At 46.2% G+C, this 12655-nt stretch overlaps 1 protein-coding gene across 1 annotated transcript in view; it reads left to right on the forward strand.

Annotated features, from left to right (window-relative positions):
• LOC132363475 (mucin-16-like) overlaps positions 1–12655 on the forward strand; it is a 73150-nt gene that overhangs the window by 22082 nt on the left and 38413 nt on the right. The window contains exon 3 of the mRNA XM_059919162.1: positions 7175–7279. Within this exon, the coding sequence (XP_059775145.1) occupies positions 7175–7279 (105 nt within the window). The remainder of the gene's footprint in view (positions 1–7174; positions 7280–12655) is intronic.

Below are 12655 nucleotides of genomic sequence, written 5' to 3' on the forward strand. Positions count from 1 at the left end.
TACCATAAGGGACACCACTGTCTCCACGTCAATTTCAGACTCTTCCAAAACTACAAAGATTGCAACAGAGTCAATATCCTCCTTGACCCCTGGACTGAGGGATACCAGCACCTATCAGGGGAAAAGCTCAAGTAGAGATACTTCTCAAAACACAGCCATAACCAATGTGGGGACCACCACTTATGAACATGAATCACATTCCTTTGTCTCAACTGACTCAAAACCATCCAAAGCCGTATTTCCAATGAATACAGCCACCACCATTGGGAAAACCACGGTTTCCACCCCAAAGTCTAGCTACTCTGAGACTACAAGAATTGAGACTGAGACAAGTCCCTCCTTGATGTTTGGACTGAGGGAAACCAGCACCTCCAAGGAAACCAACTCATCCACAGAGCCAACCATTATCCTTCCTGGTGTGAACATTAGTTCTATTACTGAGGTGACAAGGACAGAAGACATCTCCTCTAGTAATGTACTCAATCCAAGCCCTGCTATTTCCACCATGTCAGCAATAAACGCTACAGAAACCATCACAAAACTTTTTACTTTCCCCACAATAACAAAATCAACAGAAAAAACTGTGACCACTGAAACAGGTACTCCTGCAGCGACATCACAGGACATATTTCGCTGGACCACATCACCCAAAACATCCATGGTAGAGATCCATACACCTGTGACTCAGAGAATTCTACAAACAAAGCTGATGACTGCCATTAGCAGAGGTGATGAGGATGTGTCTTGGCGAAGCCGTGCCTCTGTGAAAGAAACTGGCTCTCCATCTTCCCCAGTGATTGCACCTGCCATGAGAACACCCTCCCCTGAGCCATTCACATTACCAGCGAGGAGCCCCTCCTCTCCTACACCTGGGACCACACTTCTCACCCATAGTCTGGGGAAGACCAAAGACGCATTGGGTACCAGTGTGGAACCTGTGTCCAGCTCACCTTCAAGTGAGACCAGCACCAGCATTGACATACTGTCCACCTCTGAAGCCTCCACAGGAATAGATGCAATTCAGCCCTCCAAAAACGCAGCTGCGACCCACGGGGCCAACACAAGTTCTGGACATGAAGCACATTCCTCTGCCCCAGCTGACTCAGAGGCATCCAATATCACGTCTCCAACGGTTACTCCTTCCACCTCTAGGGACACCCGTGTTTCCACATCAATGCCTCACTCTTTAGAAACTACAATGTCTGAGATAGACTCCACACCCTCTCTGACTCCTGAACTGAGGAAGACCAGCACCGTCCAGCAGAACAGCTCAGCCCCAGGGAAAATCACCGTCCTTTCCAGACTTCCCACTGATACGACTACTGAGTTCTCTACGACAGAACCCATCTCCTCTAGCCACACGTCCATCCCTGGCCCTGTTCAGTCCACGATGTCGCCAGACCTCCCTACAGGCATCGTCACCAGGCCCTCTGCCTCTCCTGGGACAACAGAATCTGCAGAAGTGACCATGACCACCCAAAGAGGTCCCACTGAGGATACATCACAGGACCCACTTACCATGGGCACTACAACCAACACCTCAGGGGCAGAGATTCACTCGACTGTGACTCAGAGTTTCACGCACTCAGAGATGACCACTCGCAGGAGCAGAGGTCTCGAGGATGTGTCTTGGACAAGCCCTGCCTCTGTGAAAGAAACTGGCTCTCCATCTTCCCCACTGATTGTATCTACCATGACAACACCCTCCCCTGAGCCATCCACATTACCAGCGAGGAGCCCCTCCTCTCCTACCCCTGTGACCTCACTTCTCACCCGTGGTCTGGGGAAGACCAAAGACACATGGGGTACAAGTGTGGAACCTGTGTCCAGCTCACCTTCAAGTGAGACCAGCACCACCACTGACATACTGTCCACCTCTGAAGCCTCCACAGGAACAGATGCAATTCAGCCCTCCAAAAACGCAGCTGCGACCCACGGGGCCAACACAAGTTCTGGACATGAAGCACATTCCTCTGCCCCAGCTGACTCAGAGGCATCCAATATCACGTCTCCAACGGTTACTCCTTCCACCTCTAGGGACACCCGTGTTTCCACATCAATGCCTCACTCTTTAGAAACTACAATGTCTGAGATAGACTCCACATCCTCTCTGACTCCTGAACTGAGGAAGACCAGCACCGTCCAGCAGAACAGCTCAGCCCCAGGGAAAATCACCGTCCTTTCCAGACTTCCCACTGATACGACTACTGAGTTCTCTACGACAGAACCCATCTCCTCTAGCCACACGTCCATCCCTGGCCCTGTTCAGTCCACGATGTCGCCAGACCTCCCTACAGGCATCGTCACCAGGCCCTCTGCCTCTCCTGGGACAACAGAATCTGCAGAAGTGACCATGACCACCCAAAGAGGTCCCACTGAGGATACATCACAGGACCCACTTACCATGGGCACTACAACCAACACCTCAGGGGCAGAGATTCACTCGACTGTGACTCAGAGTTTCACGCACTCAGAGATGACCACTCGCAGGAGCAGAGGTCTCGAGGATGTGTCTTGGACAAGCCCTGCCTCTGTGAAAGAAACTGGCTCTCCATCTTCCCCACTGATTGTATCTACCATGACAACACCCTCCCCTGAGCCATCCACATTACCAGCGAGGAGCCCCTCCTCTCCTACCCCTGTGACCTCACTTCTCACCCGTGGTCTGGGGAAGACCAAAGACACATGGGGTACAAGTGTGGAACCTGTGTCCAGCTCACCTTCAAGTGAGACCAGCACCACCACTGACATACTGTCCACCTCTGAAGCCTCCACAGGAACAGATGCAATTCAGCCCTCCAAAAACGCAGCTGCGACCCACGGGGCCAACACAAGTTCTGGACATGAAGCACATTCCTCTGCCCCAGCTGACTCAGAGGCATCCAATATCACGTCTCCAACGGTTACTCCTTCCACCTCTAGGGACACCCGTGTTTCCACATCAATGCCTCACTCTTTAGAAACTACAATGTCTGAGATAGACTCCACATCCTCTCTGACTCCTGAACTGAGGAAGACCAGCACCGTCCAGCAGAACAGCTCAGCCCCAGGGAAAATCACCGTCCTTTCCAGACTTCCCACTGATACGACTACTGAGTTCTCTACGACAGAACCCATCTCCTCTAGCCACACGTCCATCCCTGGCCCTGTTCAGTCCACGATGTCGCCAGACCTCCCTACAGGCATCGTCACCAGGCCCTCTGCCTCTCCTGGGACAACAGAATCTGCAGAAGTGACCATGACCACCCAAAGAGGTCCCACTGAGGATACATCACAGGACCCACTTACCATGGGCACTACAACCAACACCTCAGGGGCAGAGATTCACTCGACTGTGACTCAGAGTTTCACGCACTCAGAGATGACCACTCGCAGGAGCAGAGGTCTCGAGGATGTGTCTTGGACAAGCCCTGCCTCTGTGAAAGAAACTGGCTCTCCATCTTCCCCACTGATTGTATCTACCATGACAACACCCTCCCCTGAGCCATCCACATTACCAGCGAGGAGCCCCTCCTCTCCTACCCCTGTGACCTCACTTCTCACCCGTGGTCTGGGGAAGACCAAAGACACATGGGGTACAAGTGTGGAACCTGTGTCCAGCTCACCTTCAAGTGAGACCAGCACCACCACTGACATACTGTCCACCTCTGAAGCCTCCACAGGAACAGATGCAATTCAGCCCTCCAAAAACGCAGCTGCGACCCACGGGGCCAACACAAGTTCTGGACATGAAGCACATTCCTCTGCCCCAGCTGACTCAGAGGCATCCAATATCACGTCTCCAACGGTTACTCCTTCCACCTCTAGGGACACCCGTGTTTCCACATCAATGCCTCACTCTTTAGAAACTACAATGTCTGAGATAGACTCCACATCCTCTCTGACTCCTGAACTGAGGAAGACCAGCACCGTCCAGCAGAACAGCTCAGCCCCAGGGAAAATCACCGTCCTTTCCAGACTTCCCACTGATACGACTACTGAGTTCTCTACGACAGAACCCATCTCCTCTAGCCACACGTCCATCCCTGGCCCTGTTCAGTCCACGATGTCGCCAGACCTCCCTACAGGCATCGTCACCAGGCCCTCTGCCTCTCCTGGGACAACAGAATCTGCAGAAGTGACCATGACCACCCAAAGAGGTCCCACTGAGGATACATCACAGGACCCACTTACCATGGGCACTACAACCAACACCTCAGGGGCAGAGATTCACTCGACTGTGACTCAGAGTTTCACGCACTCAGAGATGACCACTCGCAGGAGCAGAGGTCTCGAGGATGTGTCTTGGACAAGCCCTGCCTCTGTGAAAGAAACTGGCTCTCCATCTTCCCCAGTGATTGTACCTGCCATGAGAACCCCCTTCGCTGAGCCATCCACATTACCAGCGAAGAGCCCCTCCTCTCCTACCTCTGTGACCTCACTTCTCACCCGTAGTCTGGGGAAGACCAAAGACGCATTGGGTACAACCTTGGGAGCAGTGACCACGTTACCTCCAAGTTTGAGTAGTCCCACAGTTGAGACAATTTCCACCTCTGAATTCTCCATAGATACAGCGAAAATTCTTCCTTCCATATACACTGTCATGAGTACTGAGGTTTCCAGCAGTTCTGGACATGAACAAAGTTCCTCTGTCCCAATTTTCCCTGAGTCCTCCAGCACCATATATCCTATGGGTACTGCTTCCTCCGTGGATGAGACCACTCTTTCCACATCAATGCCTTCCTCCTTTGAGACCAAGACACTTTCCCATCTGACTCCTGGACTGAAGGAGACAAGAATAGCCTTGGATTCCAGGTCAAGCACACTCACAAACACACCTTCATCGCCTCTGTCCACTCATGGTTTGAAGGGCCCCAAGACTGATATTACGTCCTCTGTGAAAGTATCATCCCCAGATCAGCCTCTGTCTACACAGTATACTGACATTCCAGTGGAAACAGTCACACGCTTTTACACTTCTCCCTCCATTACAGGGTCTGCTGGCATAACCGTCCCAGGATCCAATCTTTCTGTGCCTGTATCAGAAAATACACGTTACCTAAGCACAGATATGCTGTCTTCAGCTGAGACCATTTTTGCTAATAACACAGTAACGCCTTCTTTGTCAGAGGCCATGGCTTCCTTTGCTACATCTGGAGTTCCAGGTGCCATCTCAGTCAGTCCATTTTCTAGGACAGAATCAGGCCCTGGGGATGCTACTATGCCCACCACTGCAGAGAGTCTACCTTCTTCATCTTCAATACCATTCCCCTCTTTGACCTTCCGTACCACTGATTCTTCAAACAGCCCACTCCCCCATTGGATTACCTCCTCACTAGCTACCCCAAGAACAGTAGAGACCAACCTTGAGGCAGAGAGCCGAAGCACTGCTGCATTACCCTTGGTTACAGCCAGTACTTTGCAGACTTGGACACAGTCAGTCAGGACATCTTTACCACCCATTATGGATACCAGAATGACAGAGAGTGTTGGTTTGGGAACAGTGACAAGTTCTTCTCAAGTTCTTCCACACTCAACCCAGTTGACAAGTAAGGACCCACTGCTCCTACACTCTCATTATTTGGGGCTCAGAGAAAATGGCTTCTTTCCCAACAGGTAAAAAGGAGTTACTTAGGAGTTTATTACTGCACCAGAAATTCCTTTAGAAAACATATATTTTGATCTATTTTCATGTCCAGGCATTGAAATAAGCACTGGGGAAACAAAGCTAAATAAGCAAGTAGTTGAATAATTATAGTACCATGATGGATGTTGTAACATTACGGCTAATGTTGATGATGACAATAATGATAACAACAAATGTTTATAGAACACTTATTCTGTGTCAAATGCTGTTCTATTAAGTTCCTCATTGGAACACAGTTTGAGAAGGGACTATTATAAGCCCATTATACAAATGACTCAACTGATACAGAGAGAGGTTGAGTAATTTGTTCAAGATCATTAAAGCTGGGAAGTGATAAGAACTCAGACTATATGGCACTAGGAACCCATGTTCTTAGCCATTAGGCTAGGCAGGAGTGGTCCGAGAGATAGGAGAAAAAGCAAGAGATTGTGGCCTCACAGAAGCCAGAGGAAGAGAGAGTTTTAGGAAGGAGGGATGGACAGTTCCGTCAAATGCTACAGAATAGCCAAATTGAAATGAGGTGAGAAGTTCTCTGACAACATGTGGGTCCTCAGGGATTCTAATGAAGGGAGCATCAGTGAGTTTTAGAGGACTGAAACAACAGATAAAATAATACATGGATAAAAGGAGAGATTCCTCCTTTAAACTGAGCATGTTTCTATACTGAGAAGAGAGTCAGCAAGGGAAAAGGGAAAGAAAAAGGTGAGTGAATGAAAATCGAGGGAACAAAGTACCTATGGATGTGGGAGGTACTTAGGACCTAGGAGGAGAAACACCACCTCCAAAAGAACAGTAGATGAGGTAGGGAACTTCTTGGGAGGATTCCATTCCTTGGATAAGTTGAATTTGACGCCAGATTTTGTTCTGGACACAAATCCAACAAGGCCCTCCAACTACTCCAGCACCTGTTCACTAGAAAATATGTACAGAAGGGTGATTTGATTATTTCTCAAACTAGTTTTAACAGTTCACAATCAGGTTAGACACATTGATGGCTATTGACCCATGTCTTAAAATGTGGCTCGACAGTTGAGTGATGGGTGTTCAGTAAGCAAGTGATGAGTGGAATGGAAAGAAGGTAGGACTGTGGTTGGATGGGAGGAGGGAAGAAAGGAAGAATGGAGTGATAGATAAATGAAAGAAGAAAAGATGGATGTATAGAAGGAAGGATGAATGTATAGAGGGAAGGATGAAAATAAGGAAGATGGATGGAAGAAAGGATTGAAGGAAATAAAGATTGAAGGAAATACTGTAGGGATGAAAAGTTGCAAAGAAAGGAGAGAGGAAATATGAAAGGAAAGATGCATGGTAGGAAGAAAGGATAAAAGGAAGGATGGATGGAAGAATAAATGGGTAGATATAGGGATAGATGGACAGAAAGATGGATGAATCTCTGGGTGAATGGATGGACACAGTCCTGGTTCCAATCCATACAGATGGTTGAGAAGAAATGCGTTGTATAGTCAAATTAAGTGGATCTATTTAGACCATGTTCTGCTTCTGGATGAGATGAGTTACTCTAGGTCTCTTCCCTACCCTCTCCTGCAGGGACTGATGGCATTGTGGAGCGTATCACAAAGATACCCAATGAAGCAGCACATGGAGACACCACCATCCATGTCCCCCTGGCATCCACGTCTGCTAGTCTTAGAGGTAGGTTCAACTTTGCTTACTTCCCAGTAATCCGACTTATGCCTTTATTTCCTGTTCCAGAGGGATGAAATGTTTGTTTCTTTAGAGAAAGAACTATGTGGAGTTGCCATGGGCTTCCCTGTCTCAACTGTATCTTTGTCAAGTGGTTACCAGGTAGATGTTACTTTTCATTCCCTCATAACATGCTGAGTGAGTTTAGTTCAAGGTTAAACTGGGTCGGATATGTCAACTTCACAAATCCGACCCAGTTTAACTTAATTCTGAAAGTGCTTATTAATAATTTACTGTCTGTTAGAAACTATGATATAAACTAAGGATGCACAGATGAAAATAGATCAGCATTGCATCCATGGAGCTCTCAGTCCAGTAGAGGAGACAGCAAAGGAACAAAATAATTGTGATGCAAGTTTTAAAAAAACTTTTATTGGAGTATAGTTGATTTACAATGTTGTGTTAGTTTCAGGTGTACAGAAAAGTGAATCAGTTACACATATACATATATCCACTCTTTTTTAGGTTCTTTTCCCATATAGGCCATTACAGAGTATTGAGTAGAGTTCCCTGTGCTATACAGTAGGTCCTTATTAGTTATATGATGCAACTTTAAAGTATCTGAATGGTAGAAGGAAGGCTTCATGGAGGAGGTAACATTTGAGCTGGGTTTGAAAGGATGAAGAGGAATATAGCAGGAAGACAAGGAGAATTGATGAAGACATTCTGGACAGAAGGGAGAGCTGCATGCAAAGGCACAGGGAAGGGTAAAACCTGGACATATTTGGGAGGTACAAATAATTCACCTTTGCTAAACTATGAAATATACAGATGAGATGGTGGGAGATGAGACTGTAGACGGGCAGAAAACAACATTCAGAAAACCTTTTAAGCTCTTGTAATGCTTGGATGCCCTTTAACAAAAGGACAAAAAGTTTGTGGCCAAACAGTCTGACAAACATGTTGCTCCTGGAAATTCCCTGGCGGTCCAATGGTTAGGACTCTGTGCTTCCATTGCAGGGGGCAGGGGTTCAATCCCTGGTCAGGGAACTAAGATTCCACAAGCTGCGTGGTGTGGCAAAAAAAATTTTTTTTGCTCCTTCCTAGAGGGTAATAACATGCATAAGCATATTAAAGGCTCTGAGATATCCTGCTGTAAAGAAACTTGTTTAGCCTTATTCAACACAGGGTTTTACATAATTATTTGGCTGTATAATTTTTTCCGCTGAAAGGCGCCTACTAACATGTTACAGTATTACTGGTCTGCATGAGTGCTTAAGAGGTGCACGTGTATATAGCAAGGGGTTCTCCTCACCACATGGCTAAAAGGTAAAGTTCCCCATACCCATTAAGTTTCTTCCAACATTTTTAAAAATTTTATTTATTTATTTATCTGTTTGTTTATTTATTTATTTTTGGCTGCATTGGGTCTTCCTTGCTGCGCGTGGGCTTTTTCTAGTTGCATCCAGCAGGGGCTACTCTTCATTGCGGTGCGCGGGCTTCTCATTGCAGTGACTTCTCCTGTTGCAGAGCATGGGCTCTAGGCATGCAGGTTTCAGTAGTTGTGGTACGTGGGCTCAGTAGTTGTGGCTCGGGGGCTCTAGAGTGCAGGCTCAGTAGTTGTGGTGCACAGGCTTATTTGCTCCACAGCATGTGGGATCTTCACGGACCAGGGATCGAACCCGTGTCTCCTGCATTGGCAGGCGGATTCTTAACCACTGCGCCACCAGGGATGTCCCATTTTCCAACATTTTTAGAGACCAGACTATTTTACCAGTACATTTTGGAAGCTTTTTGCCAGATCCAGGCTTTGGACAGTCACCACCAGTCAGGTTATTAGTCTTATCCTGTGACCCAGGTATCTTTGGTTGGCCCCCCCCAGAAGCAGATATGAGTTAAGGACGTGGGCAAGTAGTTTATTTTAGGTTGGGGGTGGTCCCAGGAAGCGCTGGAGAAGAGAAGGAAAGGAAGTCAATGCAAGGTGCTTTCCTGAGCAGGTCACAGCTGTGGGCAAAAGAGTGTCAGTTCCACTAGGGACCTCTAGGAGACAGCATAGAACACCTCACCTAGCCAAGTGGCTGGAGTGTTTATCATCCAACTTCCTTCCATTGTTGGCCATGGGCTGCTTGGTCCTGGAGGTAACCCTCAGCACTCCCAGCCTGCCGGACACACAGGCTAAGTGAAAGCCCTTAGGTGCAGAGCTACAGGGGCTGCATTAGGATCCCATCGTGGTTACGTACTGCAGCAGTGAGTGCTTACGGGATATGAGTGAGGCATTGCCAGTTGGCTACATCAGATCACTTGGAAATGGATCACTGAGCTTCAGGTGATAACCAATATTTAGATAGCAAAGTTTATGAGGGATAGCTAACCATATTCATTGCCTTCTTTCAATATAGAGTGGGATTTCTCAACCTCAGTACTATCGATATTTTGGGCAGATAACTACTTGTTGTAGGGGGCTGTAGGATGTTCAACAGCATCCCTGGCCTCTGCTCACGGGATGCCAGTAGCACCCTCCATATACACACAGCTGTGACAAACAAAACTGTCTCCTGACATTGCCAAGTGTCTCCTGGGAGCAAAACTGTCCCAGGCTGAGACCACTAAATTAGAGAATCCTTGAGGACCCCACCCCCATGGTCATTTTCTCCTTACATCCTTCCTTTCCATCCTGGCCCCCACAAGATCCTGAAACTCAGTTAGGGAATTAATAACCTGCAGTGGTTGAGAGCATAGGTCTAGGATTCAGAGAGAACTATGTTGAAATTTCCACACTATCAGTCAGTAGCTGTGTGATCTTGGCAAATGATGATCTCTGAGTTTCTGTCCTTTCCCTGGTCTGTAAAATGACAAGAATAATAGGATATACACTCAGTGTTCTTGTGAGGCTCAAAAATACAAGGCATGTTAGGTAATATGCTCATCATCATCAACATCATCATCTTCATCATCAAAAACATATTAAACACATTAGGACGTCTACTCTTGGAGATATGTTTTTTAGGGTATACCCAGCAACACAAGGACATTGTTCCACCATCAGAGTCCAAATCCTCCTCATTTTGTCCCTCTCCCTGCAGCAACTTCCAGTAGGCTTTGTGGTCTTTATAGAGAAGCCTCCCTGTAGTTTTTCCTCCTTCCTGGGGACCCTTTTCTGAAGGCCTGGTCAGTAGCTGCTGTCTCAGCTAATGTCACTCTACTCTTCCTCAGAGACTGAATTCCAGTCACCTTGGCCAGCTAGCGTGGTTCCTGGCAAATTCAATTCGGTAAACATTTATTGTCTATTAGAAGTCCAAAGAGTAGGAGTAGTAATAATGTGTGGTTGTAGCTACTAACAGTAGCAATAACTCTAGCAATAGTAGATAATAGCAGGCAGCAGCAGCAGTAGTAGCAATAACAGTAGTGATAGGTGGTAATAGTAGTAGTAACAGCAGTAATGGTTGGTAGCAGCAGTGGTAGCATTAACAGTATTAATAACAGCAGAAATGGTAGGTAGAGGCAGTGATAGTAGTAACAGTAGTAATAACTCTAGCAATAGTAGATAATAGTAGGCAGTACTAGTAGTAGTAATAGTAGCAATAACAGTGGTAATAGTAGTAGTAACAGCAGTAATGGAAGGTAGCAGCAGTGGTAGTAGTAACAGTAGTAATAACTCTAGCAATGGTAGGTAATAGTAGATAGTAGTAGTAGCAGTGGTAGTAGTAACAGTAGCAATAACAGTAGTAATAGGTGGTAATAGTAGTAGTAACAGCAGTAATGTTAGGTAGTGGCAGTGGTAGTAGTAACAGTAGTAATAACAGCAGAAATGGTAGGTAGAGGCAGTGATAGTAGTAAGAGTAGTAGTAGTAGGTAGTAGCAAGAGCAGTAATAACAGTGGTAATAGTAGATAAATAGTAGTGGTAGTAGTGGTAACATCTTATTACAAACCAGGAGGCATTGTGCTTGGTGCATTTTTATCAAGACTCTGAGATAACCACTGTCCTTATTCCTACTTTATAGATAAGAAAATGGAGGTCTAGCAAGATCTGACAACTTAAAGAGCCACACATCTGTTTAGTGGAGGAGCCAGAACACTAATGTGGCTTAAGAGCCCAAGCTCTTAAGCACAAAGATACATGATCTCTCTCAAGTCAGAGGAGACCTGCCAATGTACATATTCATCCATGTATTTGTTCATTCATTCATTCAACAAATATTTGTTGAGCACCTACAATATGCCAAGCAGTCAGACATTAGTAGATATTACCAGGCAGACTGGGAGGGGTGGTACAGTGCAGGTTCAGACAGTATGATGAGGAAATATTGAGAAGGGAGAGATGGATTCCAACATGGATTTGTAAAGGTAGATTTGAGCTAGGGTTTGAAGAAGGGCAGAACATAAGAAAACCGATGAGAGATGGGCATGGCAGGTAGAGAAAACAGCTTGAACAAAGGCTCAGAGGGAGAGTACAGAGAACATCTGGGAACAGGTGGTGGTCAAGAATTCATGGAGGAGTTCCCACATCTATTCCTCTGACTGATATTCATTGAGGAGATAATAAATATATCACAGAAATTTATAGAAAGTGACTAGCACTTTGAGGACTTTTTTTTATAAATACAAAAAACAAAAAACAAAACCTGAAATCCATTTTTAAAAATCCATTTGTATGGGACTTCCCTGGTGGCGCAGTGGTTAAGAATCTGCCTGCTAATGCAGGGGACACGGGTTCAAGCCCTGGTTCAGGAAGATCCCACATGCCGCGGGGCAACTAAGCTCGCGCACCACAACTACTGAGCCCACACGCCGCAACTACTGGAGGCTGCGCACCCTAGGGCCCATGCTCTGCAACGAGATGCCACCGCAATGAGAAGCCCACATACTGCAATGAAGAATAGCCCCCGCTCGCCGCAACTAGAGAAAGCCCGAGCGCAGCAACAAAGACCCAACACAGCCAAAAAAAATTTTTTTTAATCCATTTGTAATCTCATTCCTTAGTGAATGGCAACGTTAACCACAGTCTTGTGGGTTATTCGTGCTTGGCCAAACTTCCCAGGATCTCCTTCTCACTTCCTGAATAGTTTATCGAAAAAGGTAAAGTTCTTAGACTTACATGAACTACAGTTTAAATCCTGGTCTTGACACTCTAGATGTAATTAAATATCAAAAATCTCTGCGTACTGGTTCCAGTAGCTACTTACTCGATGATCTTAGATATATTGCTTAATCTCCTATCTGTAAAGTGTGGGGAGAAATATCTACATCAAAATAGGTATTGGGTGCATTAAATAAAGTCAAGTCTTTGGAGGTACTATCTAAATATTTTAACCTCCCTGAGCATCAGCTCTTTCATCCATAAAATAAAAGTGATTACTATGTAATCATAATTTTAAAGGTTTAAA

This window comes from Balaenoptera ricei, chromosome 3, assembly GCF_028023285.1.
Source record: "Balaenoptera ricei isolate mBalRic1 chromosome 3, mBalRic1.hap2, whole genome shotgun sequence".
In the NCBI taxonomy this organism is placed as follows: domain Eukaryota; kingdom Metazoa; phylum Chordata; class Mammalia; order Artiodactyla; family Balaenopteridae; genus Balaenoptera; species Balaenoptera ricei.